General features: G+C 41.4%; 2 protein-coding genes across 5 annotated transcripts; one reads left to right on the plus strand and one right to left on the minus strand.

Annotated features, from left to right (window-relative positions):
• Window positions 1-39: 39 nt before the first annotated feature.
• On the plus strand, window positions 40-11,211 carry UFSP2 (UFM1 specific peptidase 2). 3 transcript variants are annotated; one of them, XM_082760096.1, is made up of 12 exons: window positions 45-171; window positions 1,107-1,185; window positions 1,693-1,873; window positions 1,958-2,024; window positions 2,330-2,484; window positions 3,099-3,291; window positions 4,455-4,601; window positions 5,122-5,286; window positions 6,498-6,622; window positions 8,468-8,544; window positions 9,169-9,293; window positions 10,125-11,211. In XM_082760096.1, exons 2-12 carry the CDS (start codon window positions 1,113-1,115, stop codon window positions 10,209-10,211), a joined length of 1,395 nt encoding a protein of 464 aa, XP_082616222.1. In that variant the 5' UTR covers window positions 45-171; window positions 1,107-1,112; the 3' UTR covers window positions 10,212-11,211. The 3 variants fall into 3 exon arrangements, with proteins under 3 accessions (XP_082616223.1, XP_082616222.1, XP_082616221.1); XM_082760095.1 differs by having other exon boundaries at window positions 2,327-2,484; window positions 10,125-11,206; XM_082760097.1 differs by lacking the exons at window positions 8,468-8,544; window positions 9,169-9,293; window positions 10,125-11,211 and adding an exon at window positions 8,031-8,439 and having other exon boundaries at window positions 40-171; window positions 2,327-2,484.
• Window positions 11,212-11,306: 95 nt separating this feature from the next.
• On the minus strand, window positions 11,307-13,397 carry ANKRD37 (ankyrin repeat domain 37). Of its 2 annotated transcripts, XM_082760101.1 has the most exons (4): window positions 13,214-13,397; window positions 12,932-13,087; window positions 12,070-12,161; window positions 11,307-11,555 (listed from the first exon to the last, which is right to left on the minus strand). In XM_082760101.1, the coding sequence occupies exons 1-4, from the start codon at window positions 13,220-13,222 to the stop codon at window positions 11,318-11,320; spliced, it is 495 nt and encodes a 164-aa protein (XP_082616227.1). In that variant the 5' UTR covers window positions 13,223-13,397; the 3' UTR covers window positions 11,307-11,317. The 2 variants fall into 2 exon arrangements, with proteins under 2 accessions (XP_082616227.1, XP_082616226.1); XM_082760100.1 differs by having other exon boundaries at window positions 12,932-13,397.
• Between the last annotated feature and the right edge of the window lie 3,982 nt (window positions 13,398-17,379).

A 17,379-nucleotide genomic window follows, 5' to 3' on the forward strand; every position in this document is an offset into this window, starting at 1 on the left:
ACCGGTTGCCCGGGGCAGAGCGGCCACCCCGCCTCCCCCCCCGCTCCCTACATTGGTACGGCCCAACGCGCATGCGGCTGCGCAGGACCGCACCACTGAAGGGGGCAGCCGGGGGGAATCAGGCGGCCGGACCGTTTCCCGGAGGGTCTCAGCGCGGCGCTGAGGGACCTGGTGAGGCCGGGCGGGGGACGGGGAATGGGAGAATGGGGGAGTGGGGGGGGCGCTGCCCCCAGCCCGGCATGGCCGCGGGCCGGGGCCCCTCAGCAGCACGGGCGGGCTGTGGGGGGAGGCCTGGGTGAGCCAGGAGTTCCGCGATAAGTCTTTCCAGAAGGGCTCGGAGTAATTATTCTTAACCGAATTATTATTAATTCGCAGAGCAATTAACGTAGTGTTGCTTTTGGCGGCTGCTAGGTTAAGCACAGCTCAGCCTCCTGGGGGCTGTCGCGTTTTTGTTCCTCCGTCCTGGCACGGCTGTGCTTGCCGCGGTAGGTTAAGCTTTACCAGGAATTGATCCGGACAAATTAAAAAAAAAAAAGTCAATTCTCAATAAAAAGCTGCTTTTAAATTTTTTAAATTGAGGCTGAGAGATGCCTGCGGGCATAAGCAGCACTGCTGTCAAATGGGAAACATCTGCCTGGCTTCTGGAGGTTATGCCCCACCACTGCATCTTCTTCCTCCCAAAATTATGACTTCCTAACCAAGGTGAATGTGAACCTAAAGATATGCTTAATTACTGTTTTACTCTAACACTCAGAGCAATCCTTGGTTTGCTTTCACTGGAAGATGGGAAACGCATCATTTGGATTGAAGCAATAAGAGCCAATGACAAATGTCTTTAAAAAATATTTATAAATGGTATATTAAAAAAAAAAGAATAGGATAAATGCTTTCATGTTGAGGTGGGAAAGGTGTTTTAAGAACTGTTTTTGTAACACCACTTATGCAATTGACATATGCCAATGTGCTGCATCGCTGGCCTTACGTACCCTGAGCACCCGTAATAATTGCTGGTGTGCTTGCACGGTGTGGCGTGATGACAGTTGGTTTTAACTGGAGACACAGCATGCTGAAATAACTTATTTTCATTCCTTCTTTTTTCTCCTTAGGTAAATATGGAAGCCATGGACATACTCTTTCGAATAAGAGGAGGCTTGGATTTGGCATTTCAGCTAGCAACTACTGATGGTGTGTCCATAAGACTGTCATAGAAACCTTAAAATTGAAAAAAAAAAAAAAAAAAAAAAAAAAAAGTTATATAGGCAGGGACACCCTCCACCAGCCCAGGTTTCCCAAAGCCCCATCCAGCCTGGCCTTGAGCACCTCCAGGGATGGGGCATCCACAGTTTCTCTGGGCAGCCTGTGACAGTGCCTCACCACCCGCTGAAGAATTTCTTCCTAACCTCTAGTATGAATTTCCCCTCTTTTAGTTTAAAATCATTCCGTTCAGCTCTTCTTGTTGCTCAGAAGCTGAGAGAAACAATATGCTTTTGTTCAGGTAGATGAGTGTGAATGTTTAAGACAGGCCTGCTGAATGAGATCTTATCTCAGGTTTTGTTTACATTGTTATTTTTCTGATCATCACAGTATTTATATTTTTATTTGATGTCAAAACTTATTGATTTTTTACATTTGTCCAGCAGCTATCACAAAAGTGAGAGAATTTTCTAAGTTAATTGTATCCTTGTGTTTCAGAGGCATCAGCAAAAAAGGCATTAAGATATGTGTTCAGTGATCTTGCAAACAAGCTGTCCTCAGATGTTCTTGTGTTAAGAATTTGCCATAGTCCAGTCTACGTGTGGCCTAACAGTGGTATCAACACTGTTCCAGAGCTGACTGATGATTCTGCTTGTAAAGAGATAAAACGATTTATACAGTGAGTAGATTAAAAATTATGTATATAGATTTTAAGTAGATTAATTACATTTTATAGAAATTGCTCTTTCTGTTGACACTTCAGCCTTGATCAAGATGACGAGACCCGACGAAAGCTTGGCAAAAAAAAGGATAAAAAGCTACAAGATACGGTATGTATCTCACCACACTAACAAATTACATCAGACAACCTATCATTTGAGTTGTTAATCTGCTCTCTCCAGCCTTATCTGTAAAAATAGGCATTTAAATGACTCAGAAGAATCCCTTTAAAATTATTTAGACTCTGCATAAATGCAGAGATCTATTTACAGTTGATCAATACATACAAGTTTTAGTCTTTAACCCAATTATTTTATTACTGAGCTTGATCTCAAACTTATACAGTTTTCCTTTTGCCTTCTTGCTGTATGCATTGTTGGAGATGTACTAGTGGTGTCTTTATTCTCTGCAGCAGCAGATAATCAATATAGACCTCATGTTAGAGATGACATCTTCACTAGATGCTTTGGCTCCAGTCATTGAAAGGGAAAATAAAGAACACCACTACATTAATATGACTTTACCAGTTGATGTTGTTTTGTCTGTTTCTCCAGAAGAAACATGGGGAAAGTAAGTGTTATCCTGAACTTGGAATTCTTCAGTTTCTTTTTGTTTCTGTTTTTGTTTGTTGTTTTTTTTTTTTTTTTCCTTGAAAGTAACAAAGGAAAGCTATTGTTATCATTAATCGGTTTAATAAAATAGCATATAGTATTCTTGTACTAGAATTTGACTGTGTAAGTAATAATAGCTCCTTCAGATATCTGTTAGTTTTAAATATCTTGAAACCCAGTCATTTTGCCGTCTACAAAAAATACGGTTTGTCAGTGTCTGATAGATTTGATAACTAAGAACTTTGTGTAAAATGCAAAATATTTATAAATACTTAGTCATATATGTAACTTCTATTTCAGCAAACACTCGGTTGTGTTTCTGATAAGAGAAAGTGCAGCTGAATCTTCAGACAGCTGAATCACTAGGGAGTAATTTCTGTGTGTAGACGTGCTTAGAGCAAACATTCTGAGGTTTTGTCCTCCGTGGGAGTGGACTGAAGGGGGCATGGAAGTAAGAAGTTCATCAGGGCGGGTGCAAATGTGCATACGAGTATTGTTTGACTTCGAGCTATGAATGAAAATGAGTCACCACCACTGTCCTTTTACTAAAGTATTCTCCCTTATACTTCACAGGGTACAAAATCTGCTGGTGAAAGCAATTCACAAGCAATTAACAGATATGGAAAGATGTATCATGAAATATATGAAGGGAACGTCAATTGTTGTACCAGAACAATTTCATTTCATGTTACCAGGAAAAACTCACCTTGTAACAATCTCGTATCCTACAGGTATTTCAGATGATCAGCTGGAAAGTTACAGAAAGGTAACGTTTTCCATTTAGCCAGCATACAACAAATACTAGCAGAACCAGTTGTGTTTTATTTATTTATTATTATTATTGTAGCTGAAGCAGTAAACTGAATGTATAAGATTGATTGATTTGAAGCTATTTTATAAAATATATCAGATTGCATTTTCTGTAAGTGAGCAACAGAAATTTTAGAACTACATGGGCCTGATCTAAAACAAATCCTATCTAAATAACACTTCTGGTGCTAGATTCTTTGAATTCTCCTCTTCAATTGTAGAATATCAGATTTCTTTTAGTACATTATTGCTTCCAAGCTTTAACAAGTTGCCTGAAATGATATGGGGTTGGGTTTTTTTGTTTTGTGTTTTGCTTTGGGGTGCTTTTGTTGTTGCTTACAGTTGACCAGCCTTAGATTTTGCTTTTGCCTTTGGGTTGACACATCTAGAAAAAGGAATATGGATGAAGTGTGAAAATGTTCTGATGTTGCAGTCCTTTCACATTGAAAGCTCTCAATCTGGCAGAAAACATTCAGGTCATGCAGTTTTACATACTGAGAGCGGGGAAAGAATCTTTTACCTGTTTAGATGTGTAGAAGCTGCGGGGATTTTTCATTCTCTTCTGGATGAAGCATTACTGGGTGTATAAAACATAATCTGTTCCTTGTGTTTGCAGGCACCAGTTCCACTTATATCTTTCCTGCTCTCTCTCTTCTGTTCACTTTTATCTACTGATTGCTGAGTGTTTCTGTAGCTAATATAGTTGGTTCAGTGTTGGATCATCTGTGTAAAATCTATTACCTGTGATGTAGACATCCTAGATGATCTCATCATTCCTCTTACTCTTAACCCCTCTGAAATAAGATAATTTTATCATACTTTCACAAGGCATGTTCACTCATGATATCTTGAATGGGGCTCCAGAGACAGGCGTTCTGTAACAGGACTATGTGAAATAGCAGGCTCATCAGATGGCAGGTAGGCTCCCATGAGCTTCCTTAGAGAGGTGAGGTTTAGCAATAAACACACATGCTGAATAATAATATATTACAATGTGCCTAGCTACATTAGCTAAACTATTTGTTAAGAATGGTTGTTTCTATTATTACCTACAGTGTGGTGTTTCTTTTAATCCAAAATTTGAATTGTGCTCTTTATTTTCTTTTAACTTGCATGCAGGAATTACACACGTTGTTCAACCTACCATATGACAGACCATACTTAAAGAGAGCAAATGCTTACCATTTTCCAGATGAACCATACAAAGATGGCTATCTCAGAAACCCCCATTTACATCTTAATTCACCTGGGACAGAGTCTGGTATGGTACGTTTAAATTGAATCACTTTAAAGAAATTACTTTTTATTTTGCTTGAGATTTGTTGTTAACAGAATTAATTTAATAATCAGTATAATTAATAATTTATCAATTAATAATCATCAGTATCGGTTGAGAAAGAAAGGGCACAGGAACGGATCTGGTCTTTTAAGCAAAATGGCTTCTCTGCACAAAATGGTATTGCTGTAGCTGTAGTTGTCCTGTGCCTGCTCACACCTCAAGTGCGTTTTCTGGTAACATACTGTACAACATTTTAAAGGATACCTCATGTTTTTGTCATGTATTTTAAAAGTTTCTTAGAACCAGTACAAGAAAATAAAACTGTGAATGGAGATATTGAGGAGACAAAACAGGAGTGGTCATGTGTGAATAACACAATCAATTCTTCCAAAGACTTGTAACCCCCTAACTGAAAGATATGTAACAGTACAAGTAACGTAAGTAGGACTTCTCTGAAAATTGATGTAAGTGCAACCAGGTTAATTTGTATTTTCTTGTTCTGTGCAGGTTTATTTAGTACATGGCACATACAGCTATCACCACTATATGCAGGATCGCATTGATGACAGTGGTTGGGGCTGTGCTTATCGGTCTCTGCAGACTGTCTGCTCGTGGTTCAGGCACCAAGGTTACATAAATGCACCTATACCAACACACAAGGAAATTCAACAGGTACATAACACGTGGGCAGAGTAATTCTTTTATACGCATGTAATTGTTTAGAAACATTTATAGATAACTTTTATGTGACTGATACATTTTAGACTTAAAATTTGTGTGATATTTTTCTCTCTTAAATGGAACTATAGTGCTCATCAATTACTGTTTATCAAGTTTTATAATAGGAGACCCGTCTCCAAATGTTTATGTGCACAAATAAGATTCATCAGAATAGTTTTCTAGTATTTCCTTGTACTAACATTCTAACAGTCTTTTGTCTTCAGTGACAGCTATTTGAGTCCCCAGACATTACGCATTGATGTACTGCTTTCTTTTTTGCAATTTTACCTTTGATAGTAGCAGGCTTTTTGTTTTTTGAACCTCCTTTCACTTCATTTTCTTCTGTGAATTTGAATGTGTACCTGAATATGGTCATTTCTATTAATGGTACTGAAGAAAAAGAGTATGTTTGGGTAGCTAATACTGTATGCCTAGCAGGAAATATTGCAGTTATCTTCAGTCTTCTAAAAATGGCGTTTTGTATCATATTTATTTACTCAACATTTCTAACCAAGTATGGCTCACTCTGAAAAATGACTTGCATCCTATCTGACAGGGATGTGAGCATTAAAATAAAAATTGCATTTCCTGATGATTCCTCAGTCTGCCCCTAAACATAAAACGATCTCAATTCCATAGACTCCTGTAGCGTGCTGGACAGCAGCCTTTGGGAGACTTAGTGGGCTGTCTATCCTGAGCAGAAAAGGCACCTCAAGAGCTGCTTGTAACATGTAAACCTCTGAATTTGAAATAGTTTAAAATAAACCCCAACCCTTGGTGTATTTTGGTGGCCTCTTCCTTGGGGCACTATTTTATGCATCCTTTTCTGAGGTGTCTTGAGTACGAGTCCAGTCTGTGAGGTGGTTTCTGCAGCACAGATGGTACATTTCAGCGTTAGGTAGCTTGGTGCTCAGCTTGAAGTCTGCCTCTGGATCTGGGGTCATATAATGTGCTTACTGGGACTGTCTTGTATCAGTGTCTAAGTAGCATCTCCAAAACAGAACCACAATGAATGAATTCAATAACCATTTCTTTGCTTTTGACTGGCCAGATATAAAACACATTCCTGTCTTTATAAACCAACTTTATTCACAAAAAGTGGTGGAACTGTCTACTACGTGTTGTTGAGGTTTGCTTTTTTTCTTCATGTTCACATGGCAAAGGCACTGGTTGATGCCGGAGACAAACCTGCAGCATTTGTTGGGTCACGGCAATGGATTGGCTCTATTGAGGTACAGCTTGTTCTGAATCAACTTTATGGAATAACATCAAAAATACTCTTTGTCAGGTAAGAATCAATATCTTTCTAGTAGTTCAGTAATTATTAAAGATACTGAATGCCTTACGATACAAATTACCCTTATAAAATGTGGGATAATAGGGATAATAACAGATAATTTATATTTTAAGAGCTCACTGTTCATTAACCCTGTATTCCTGCCTTTGGTTGTTCTGAGGTGAATGGGAGGCGCTTAAAAGTTAGGGTATTGCTGAATTTCTTGTGATCTTGGGGTCGAGTTTGCATTTTCTATAACTTGCTTAATTATGTGCAAACTGTTGTGAAATTTAAAAAAAAAAAAAAAAAAGAAAGAAAAAAAGAAAGAGGGGGGGTCAGCCTATTGCCTATCCATCACACAATTTTTGGAACAGGCCCACAGCCTGGCAGTAATAATGAATGGCATACACGTTGACGGTAAGTTATTGCCTCATCCACAGAGCTAACCTTTTAGCTCAGGATTGAGGCAAACTGCTGAGCAGCCTAGAAATAGTGCTCTCTGTCCTGTATTTGTGCGACATAAAACAAGGTATTTGTTTCCGTTCTGACAATCTGACACTTTTATATGCAATAAAGAACCCTATAAATATATGTGGGAGAAAAAGAATAATGTTCAGTATTTATCAGAAATAAAATTACTGGACTTCTGTCACTTGGACAGCAGTAAGCATAATAATAAATCCCTGAACATTTTGTGATAAATACAATAACGAAATAGAGAATGAATGCTAATCTAGCCCGTATGAAAATGCTAGTCAAAATACTGCTCATAAGTTATGTTTATTTAGACTAAAGTCTACTGGGAGTATTGTAAAAGGGCACGTAACCATGGTGATGGTTATCCTTAATGGTAGGAAAATAATTGATTTCTTCAGTATTTTGTCAGGCTTTATACAGCCAATTTTAATCTCCTTGTTCCACAGCTTATATTTGCAGATGATCCACCTATTATTTATAGCAGCTGTGACTGTTAGTGAGACAGTTTTTATTCCTGTGCATAAGGATACAGCACACATTCAGTTGTGAACTGGGTAGAATTGCTCACAGTGCTGCTACAAGGGAGCACCAGTGTTCTTCAGGATTATGAAACGGCAGCCTTGCTCCCATGCTGAGAAGAGATGTCAGGCAGCCTTTTTGAGCTGGTCACTAGCAGTGGAGAGCATTTTTTGTCTTGGGCTTATATTCAGCTAGCACCTCTAAGTCTTTATGGAAATAGGACTTCACAGCTGCACCCTCAGTACTGAATCCTTTACTGCAAATGTACCATACCATTTCCCAGCTTTCCTGTTTTGCACTCTGCATTTAATCCGTCTCTCCAGGAATTGGAAAAGCAGGCGCACAACTTGTCTGAAACATTAACCATGGTATCCTGTCTTTGCTTCTTTATATTAAACATATCTGTATGTGTTTTCTTGCCTAGCTTCTGCCACCACTTTTGGAAGTACTATCCATCTTCTGAGGGGACCGTGAGGCTCCTTCAGAAGAAAGTGAGCTCTGAATCCTGGAGTACGTGCATGTGTTGTGTGCGTACGCCTTTCTCTTCCGTGTAGACTACTCTTATCTGTGGCAAAGCTGAACAGAAAAGCAGGGAAAATAAATCAAGCCAAGCTCAATGTTGCTTTGACCAGGTGCCTAATGGTATTTCTGATTTGATTTTTTAAAAGCAAGCTGGGTATGAGTCCTACATAAAGTTGCATAAAGAATTTTATTCAGACTATCCCAAGGAGTTCGGTTGTTTTAGCAGAAGAATTCTAAGCCACTTTCTAGTCAGTTACTTATGCAGTAATGAGTATAATGGATAATTGGAAAACCAAGCATAGTGAGGATGACAAATCTCTTGTTGTATTTCTTCCCTAGCCAGGGTTCTGAACTAGCTGTGCAGGGAAGGGAGCTTGCTAACCATTTCAAGACTGAAGGAACTCCGATTATGATTGGTAAGTGCTTGAGTATCAGAGACTGCCAGTGAATGTTTGTAGCCTTCCTCTGCTGCATTTCATTTCAGTTAGTCCTGTTTCAGTTTACTGTACAGGAGTTTATCAAAACTCCAGATGAATTAAAAATGATACTCTTTCCAAGGCAGCATAGGAAACCATGAATTCAGTCTGGCTGGTATCTTTTGCATTTGGCATTTCACCCAGCCTCAAGCTGAAATCTAGTAACAAAGATCAATCTGAATGGTATTCTCAAAAGCTGCTTTTAAAATCAGAACTCAAGAGCTGACTTGTGCTTTCTAGGTGAGAGAGGTTCATACAGTTCCCCAAAACTTCCCACCACAGAAGAAGAGGGGTTTTCTGGCTTTGAAGAGATAAGCATCATTCCTTATCTAAATTCTTCCTAAGACCAGTATGCATGTTTAAATAATCTAAAATATTGATATCATTGGAAATGCCATTCATAAGAACTTAAAATTAATGAAAGTATTTCCAAGCAAGCAGTGGTTCAGAAAATGAAGAGTACTTATATTAAAGCTGAAAAGTATATTTAAATTTTAGCAATTTGCATATATAGCCAATCTCAGTGATTTTTTTTTCTAACAGTTTGTTTCCCTTCTATTTTAGGTGGAGGTGTTTTGGCTCACACGATATTAGGAGTAGCTTGGAATGAGATTACAGGGCAAATAAAATACTTGATTCTAGACCCACATTACACTGGAGGAGAAGATCTGCATGTTATTTTGGAAAAGGTGAGATTAACGCACGTGTATATACACACACATATAGATACATTTTGGCATTAAACCAATGATGTATAGCAAACTAGGGACTGGCCATTTTGCAGCTTCTCCATTCCTTATGGAGGAAGCGTTGATCCCAGTTAACTTGCCTGCATGTTAGTCATTGCTGGTTTCCGAAACAGTCTTTAACAGTTGTAGCTTGAACAGCTATAACTTGGATAAGGTATTATCTTGAATAAGGTGTTCAAGAATACTTTTGTCCAGGAGGACAAAAAGAAAGGCAGAAATCCTTTTATTCATCAAAAGTGGCAGGGGAGAACAGGAATTGAGGCAGGCTGTAAGTTGGCAGCTTTTTTTTTTATTGGAAACACCTGATATATAATTACATCCTAGTCTTGTAGGGCTTAAGAGCTTTATTAGACTGATTTGCTGCTAAATCATGACAAACAGCCCACCCCCACCTTTTTAAATTAAGAGCTCAGTTTGGCCCTGAAATTTGAACTATTTCTAAAGAAGGCATTCTTCAAGACAAAAGAAGTGGAAACTGAGTGACACCGTAGCAGCAGAAGACAGTGGGGTATGGAAAGAAGATGCTACTACTTAGAAACCAAGCTGGAAAGCTGGGTGAGGGGAATTGGAGAAACTCTTGTTAAGTGTTTTCCATTAATGTGTTTTCAAGGCGTGCACAGAACTGTCTGAAAATTGTCACTGCTCGTAGGTACTTGAAAATAACTCATACTGTTTAGATTAAAATGAGTAAGATAAATACAGTTGTAATTGATAAGGAAAACAGAATTCACATTAAGTAATTTAAATTGTATCTTGCTTTTTCTTGGCCAGGGTTGGTGTGGATGGAAGGGCCCAGACTTCTGGAACAAGGATGCCTACTACAACCTGTGCCTACCTCAACGACCAAAAACTATTTAAATTCCACTCTTGGGCTGGAACATGCTAAGCCAGAATACTAGCAGATATCTAGATATAACTTGTCTTGTTAGTTAGACTAATGCTTTCAGGTAATCAAAACCCAGCTGAAATAGAAATATTACTTACATAATTTAAATCAAGATTATTTTTTTAATGAGACCTCTGAAAAATAAGGGAATTACCTGCTGTGAACTGTATTTCCTACAAATGTTTATCAAGTAACTTAAACTCTTTCCTTTTGGCTAAGATAACTTTGTTTGTATAGCAATTTTATGCTAAAAAGCTTTACAGATTAAATGTCTGATCCTTTTCTTTTATGAATTTTTTTCTTGCCAAAAAAAAACGTACTTCAGGTTCTGTATAGCCAGCTGGATTTTGCTGTATGAATCTGTTCAAAGCCATCATTTCCTGCTGTTACTGCTGGTAACAGTATTTTAGATAAGGGTGAGGGAAAAAAAAAAAAAGCATGTGTACTGAATTTTATGGACTTTGTTCTCATTTACACAGAAAAAAGGGAGAGACTAAGTTATTATATGCTTATTTATTTATAGCTGTATGAATACAACTATTCTGGGAAAAAACAGTCTTCTGTAAGAAGTAAAAATAAATGAGCTTTGCTCCTTCTCAGAAGGAGACAATGTAACAGCATGCAACAAGTTACTCAATTGATAGTCCAGTCATGTTTTCTCAGACTTTGGGTTCCCCTAAATTTGACAATGAGGTGACAAACCCTTTCTTTTGTCAGCTAAGAAACAGATCTGTCACATGAACACATACATGTAAATAAGCCTGTATCTAATGTCATCAAAAGACACAGTTGTGGTATGGGTAAAACTGCTATCTTTGTCAGCTACTCCATTCGTACATTGTTCAGAATACTTTAACATCAAGAAAGAAAAAAATTATAGGTAAACTTTTCAGTGCCATTCTAAACACAATATCCATTTTTTACAAGACCATAACCTTAATTACATATGCAAAGCAGGACTTATTGGCAGGCATCTATATCCAGCTTACCTGCATCTATCACCAAACTTATTTACTTAACTGCTAAAAGTACAAAAAAGAAAAAGATTAGAAATACAACAAATGGTAAGCCACTGGTATTACACACCATCTGACCTTCTCCTCTTTCTGCTTGTTGATCTGCTTGCTTCCCATTCTTGTTCCTGTGCTGCTAGATCCTCACTCAGCATGCTGTGGTTGCCATTTAGTGAGGAGCTAGACTGTCCTCTCAGTTTCATAGTTTGAGTGTGCTGAATTGTTTTCAGGAACTTGGCACATTCCAGAAAGCCACAAGCCAGTGCAAGGTCTGCCGCTGTTTGCCCACTGTTGTTGCACAAGCTGAAACACAAAATTAATAGTCACAATTCATATGAATTGGAATATGTATTATGAGCAAACAACAATCAAGATTCATTAAGTGATAAGTTTAATCAGAAGTACAAAGAATCAACACCAAGAAGGTTTGCCAAGGATAGGGCTCTAGTGATAGTGGGTGCTGCCACTAAATGCAAAAAGGAGTAATTATTTAAAAACATATCTGTCACCAAACTATGACTGGCTTAATGCATCAGAAAGGTGTGAGTAAGATGAGTGCAACACTAGAATGGAAAATCAACAAGAACCTATGAGCAAGAACATTCTCTTAGCAGTTACTTCAACACGGAACTGAACAGCATATGGTCTATGTAATGTGTTCATGTGTATTGCTGCTTTTGATACTGCTTGTATGTCTACAGCCATGCTGTCAGCTTTAGCTGACAGCAGCTTTTAGCAGCACCCTCAACAAGAAAGTGTACAAAACATGCATCTTTTGAGAGCTGATACAGAAATGATTAGATGTAGCTTAACTTACTCAATTTTGGCATCACCAGCAACCAGGAGAGCAAGACATTCCAAACTCCCAGCTTTTGCTGCTTTATGAATTGGGGCTTCTCCAAGGCAATCCTAAACGTATAAAACAGTTGTTATATATATATATATATTTATATATATATATATATATATATATATATATATATATAGGTTGTTTGAAAGAAAAGGAATAGGATGAAGCTACTTTGTTCTCCAACATGACTGTTTTGAGTGGTGTTCTGTATACCGGTTGGTTGTGAATTGAAGAGAGATTAAAGGAATATGGCTAGTGAAGTATACCCAGTAATTGCCAGTAAACATTTGTTTAATGTATTCTGATAATCCAACAGAGCAGTAGGACTGCTGTCCCATGCTATACTCAGGGTTTAACCTTAGCTTTATAAAGATTATTTACACAGAATACGTTTTGGTGCTGATTAAGGTGCTGATCAACTGCACCTTTCAGCACTGTTCAGGGACTGACTGACAGCTTGCTGCTACAAACTCAGAGGTATGGACCAATTAAAAGCTGCAGCTAGAGGAAAAATCCGCACATTCAGAGGAAGCGGGGGCAAAATTTGAAAGGCAGAAAGAATACTCATTTCTATTAAAAGAAATTTTTGACAGCTGCACAGTGTGAAAGCACCATATGCAGCAGTACGAAATAGCTACGGCGGTATAGATAGGGTTGCTGGTTCACAATAGAATAAAGCTGCTGTAAAATCAGCAACCCCAGACACCTCATGCAGTGCAGCTGTCTATATACAAAACCTCTCCCAGGTTAAGCAAAATAAATAAATATAAAAGGCGAGCTTCCTGACGGGAGGTTAGAAGTGGGAGAAACGACACCCGTGCGTTTTTACCTGCTGGTTCAGGTCGGCGCCTGTCTGCAGCTGCCACAGCAGGAAGCAAGCCTCGCCGCCCCCCGCGGCCAGGTGAGCCGGGGACTGGCCGAAGGCATCCGCGGGTGCGTTCACGCCGGTCCCCGCCTCCAACAGGGCGCTGAAGCCGCCGCCGGGCTGAAAGGGAGCACGGGGGAAGCTGCAGCACCACCGCCAGTCCCCCTCGCCTCCCACCGCACTCATCCTCCGAGAGCGAACAGCGAGCCCGCACGGCTTTGCTGGCTGCTCCAGCCCCAGCCTCACCTCCCGCATCGCGGCCGGCTCCCGGAGCTCGGGGAGGGGACCCTGGCGGCCACAGCCCCCGCCCAGCGCCGGCAGCCGGCCCCGCACGGCCGCCACGGGGCGCCCATGGGAGGGGAGGCAGCGGGCGGCCGGCCCACAGCACAGCCGCCTCCCCGCGCCGCGCCCGCACGGCCAGCGGCGGGCGGCCATGGCGCCGCGGCGCCGCCACACGTCCCGCACGGAGGCTGCTGAGGGAGGGGACTCGGCATATGTCGGCCCTGGGCTGTGTGCGAATGGCCGAGGTTGGAAGGGGCCTCGGAAGGTCACCCAGTCCAACCCCTGCTGAGGGTCACCTGCAGCACCTTGCGCAGGATGGCAGCCGGGCGGGGTTTGGGTATCTCCAGGGAAGGAGACTGTGCAACCTCTCCGTCAGCCTGTCCCAGCACTCTGTCACCTCACGGTACAGAAGTGCCCCCTCATAGTCAGCCAGAGCTTCCTGTGCTTCAGTTTGTGCCCGTTGCTTCTCCTTTGTGAAAATAAATATAAATTATTTAAGTAGTGGAACATGAACGCACATATAGTATTTTTTTTTAAAGGTGCAGAATTCCAGGTAAATATGCAATATGTCAGCACAATTGAAGCATTTCACTATGTAACAGTTTTCACCTCTCCTTTCATACTATTTTTTTTTTTCCCTGAACAGCTAGACAAGCAAACTAGTTAATAAACAAATAAAACCCCTACACTCCTAATTGAGAATTGTTAGGGACAGAATACCTCCCTCCACACACATGCCAGAAATCCACAGTTGTTTTAAGCAAGTTTTAAGCAACTGCAAGCACAAACCTCCAGCAGTCACATAAGCCCAGGCAGCCTTGGATCACCCCAGCATGTTCCCCTTTGAGGGCCTTCCCTCCCCAGCACTAATTACCTCAGTAGTGCACAGGTTTGTGATTCCCCACCTGAGCAATCCCATCTTTCCAGCCTAACCACCTCCATCCCACCAGCTGCAGCTCTCTTAAGACTCGCTGTTAATTAGTTCCCGAGCCCTGTGTCGCATTGCGCCCATCTCATTTGTGCCCGCAGAACTCTCCTGCCCCTGTGCTGGCTATGTCTCAAGCCACTCGCTTTGCATAGGTATTGAGCTGGTGAAATTGGAAAAACTGGTCCTAATAAATGCGTGTGAGCAGTGGGATACACCAAGCTGAGCTGTGGGACCTCACACCCACACCTGCACGCTCCTGCAGAAAGAAAAGCAGCAAGGCACTCAGAGCTGCCTTTTCTGAAGGGTACCTTGGCTTCCACAGAAAGTGCTTCCTAAATTCAGTAATTTGTCTGTGCTGTCAAAAAAAGTTTCTTTTCCTGCACACTTCTTAGACTATGCCATATAAGTAAAATGAATCAGGATGAGTTTTAGGACTTTTTTTGGCGCTTAGAGTCATTGGGTCTGTCTGAAAACACGATGTGCAGCCCGCAGGCTTAACCGCGTAACTCTGCAAGCATTCCTTTTCTATTTTGACCGCGTCCTCTACCTCTGTTGCTATAGAAGCAGATTACATTGCCAAAAATGGAAGAGCGACAATTGCTAAGAAAAAAAAAAAAAAAGGAAAGAAAGAAAAAAAAGGGGTGGGGGGATGTAGCTAAAGACTTTTAAAAGTGCCCTTGTGGCCTTCTGGTATTGTATATCTTTTTATAAGGGAGACAGCCAGAAGCTATCAACAGTGGTGGAAACAATCCTTTGTGTTTCTGTTATTTTGCCTGCAATTGCTTCCCATGAGGTATTTTAGCTGTGTTCAGCTCACAACAGGACCAGCAGCTAGTAGGAACGATCTGGGCAATGCCCAAGCCCCAGCCTGCGCTAGCCGGGCATGTTACTCCGCACACTGCTCGGAACTGGCCAACAGCCAGAAATTTCCTTTCCCTTCCTCCCGCTCCTCCCAACGGCTTTTTGGGCTCAGAGCCCCAGCCAGCTCGAGGCAGGTAGCATGGCCACAGCCCTGGGCCACCTCCCCTCATGGCACTCCTGCTGCTAGTGCCAGTCGCCAGCCCAGGCCCAGGCCCCGCAGACAATGGTCACCATGGCGGGGCCGGGCCCGCTTCTCACTACCATGGGGCAGGTGGGAGGGAGGCGGGCAGCCACCATGAAGCTGCGTGGGGAGCCTCTGCCCCAGGCTTGCAGCGCTCTGCCCGCCCTTGAGGGGCCAGGTAAGTTAAGAGAAATGGTGGTCTTGTAACCCATGTAGGATGGAAACACATCCTGTGTGAAACGCTTCTGTTCTTCCATGTCAAACTTAGCTTTCAGTGAAGTCACCGTGTCTTTACTGATCTTTATTTTTCGTTTTACGAAGCAGCACTATGTCACAGAATCACAGAATGGTTCAGGTTGAAAGGGACGTCCAGAGATTGCCTAGTCCAACCCCCCTGCTCAAGCAGGGTCACCTAGAGCATGTTACACAGGATGGTGTCCAGGCGGGTTTTGAATATCTCCAGAGAAGGAGACCCCACAACCTCCCTGGGCAGCCTGTTCCAGTACTCTGTCACCCAAACTGTAAAGTTCTTCCTCATACGGCAATGAAACCTCCTGTGGTTCAATTTATTCCCATTACCCCCTGTCCTGTCACTGGCCACCACTGAGAAGAGTTTGGCCCCATCCACTTTGCATTGTCCCCTCAGGTATTTATAGAGGTAGATAAACACCTCTCAATCTCCTCTTCTCTAGGCTAAACAGGCCCAGCTTGCTTAGTCTTTCCTCATAAAACAGATGCTCCAATCCTTGTTTCAGCTTAGTCATTTAAAAGCATAGTGAAAAGGGGACACCACTAGCTCCAGAGCTTTAGTGTGCTTTTTGATGCTGTTCCATCTGTTCTGTTTTGGAAAAATATATATATATGTTTATTTTTAAGCAGAGGACTACAGCCATGCTGCTTTATTTGCAAAAGCAGAGGAACTGTTGGAGAAGAGAATAAAAGATGGAGATCGTCTGGCATGTTTTCTAAAAGGACAGCTGTACTATGAAGAGGTTGTGATTTCCTTTTTAAATAGACATTATAAAGCTGACAACTTTCAATACAATTTCAGTGGGAAAAGAAATACCTTTTAAAAAAAGCTACAAGAGATGTTTATTCCTGTTTTTCCCATTAAAATCAGCAGGTGTTCTTACTAAATGTATTTTTCCTCCACTTTTCCCAAGCACCCCAGGTAAGTAAGTGGCAGTCTGTGCTACAGCTTCCAAACTGAGTTGTTTTTTGGCCAGCTGACTGGCCAAGTACAGTGCCTTTTGTTATGGTGTCAATGGTTCCTGACCTAGGACACAGCTCTCAATCTTCCTTCCCTACCTAGCCACCAGTTTTCATCAAACTTGCCGAAACATTATCTGCAGGATTTCTGTCCCTGCCCACGTAGGCTAAAATTGGCCTGGGTATTTGGAAGTAAATGCTCAGGGAAGAGCATCAGATTAGCTGGCAGATGAAGAAAAACTTCTACTTCTTGTGAAGCCAGATTTAAAAAAATGCAAATATGACTCTAAGAGTAGGTGTGTCTAAGGACCCGAATCCTTGGAATAGCTCAGATCAGAAGGATGGAAAAGGATATTGTACATGTTCCAACTCATATTTTCAAATGGGATGTGCATGGTTCAGTACTGCTAGTAGTGCCATATGTGGCACAGTGTACATCAGCCTCATGGTTAGCAGCGGGAGCAGCATTAACTTGTTCAGGGCTTCAGCTTTCTGTAACGGTTTTGTTACTGCACTGGCTGATCTCAACATGAGCAAAACTGGTCCTGTGGAGCAGCAGGCCTGTCTGTGTCTTGATGTGCTGGCCTAGATATCCAAGGTAGATACTGCTGTGCACCATAAATTTATTCTTTGAGCAGGCTTTGATTTCCATATTTAGGGATAGATGTCCGTATTACCTAAAAATGCATATCGGCATAACACTGCAATTGCCTTCCCATAGATCAAGGACTTCTGTGCTCCTAACTCCTTGTTCCCTACTGTGCTACGTGTGCCTTCCCCAGGGTCTGCTCTAACAGCATCCCTGCACGTGGCAGGGCACATGCTGTGAGGAGGGATCTTAAGGCAAAGCACACACCAACTAGCTAAAAAAAAAAAAATCTGCAGAGCACTTTAATTACTTTCCTCTTGAGACTGGCATAAATTTAGATCCTCACGTATATGCATGGATTT

Source organism: Aythya marila (genome assembly GCF_965140915.1).
Source record: "Aythya marila genome assembly, chromosome: 4".
NCBI lineage: Eukaryota > Metazoa > Chordata > Aves > Anseriformes > Anatidae > Aythya > Aythya marila.

What these genes read in the sequence shown, in the direction of transcription:
- ANKRD37 (XM_082760100.1), bottom strand. Translation starts at nt 13,222, where the DNA reads ATGCGGGAGGTGAGGCTGGGGCTGGAGCAGCCAGCAAAGCCGTGCGGG. An exon ending in GCGCCGACCTGAACCAGCAG is followed by an intron (nt 12,162 to 12,931) that starts GTAAAAACGCAC and finishes TTATACGTTTAG; the next exon opens with GATTGCCTTGGAGAAGCCCC. An exon ending in GCTGGTGATGCCAAAATTGA is followed by an intron (nt 11,556 to 12,069) that starts GTAAGTTAAGCT and finishes TTTGTGTTTCAG; the next exon opens with CTTGTGCAACAACAGTGGGC.
- UFSP2 (XM_082760095.1), top strand. Translation starts at nt 1,113, where the DNA reads ATGGAAGCCATGGACATACTCTTTCGAATAAGAGGAGGCTTGGATTTG. An exon ending in CACACAAGGAAATTCAACAG is followed by an intron (nt 5,287 to 6,497) that starts GTACATAACACG and finishes CACATGGCAAAG; the next exon opens with GCACTGGTTGATGCCGGAGA. An exon ending in AGGAACTCCGATTATGATTG is followed by an intron (nt 8,545 to 9,168) that starts GTAAGTGCTTGA and finishes CTTCTATTTTAG; the next exon opens with GTGGAGGTGTTTTGGCTCAC.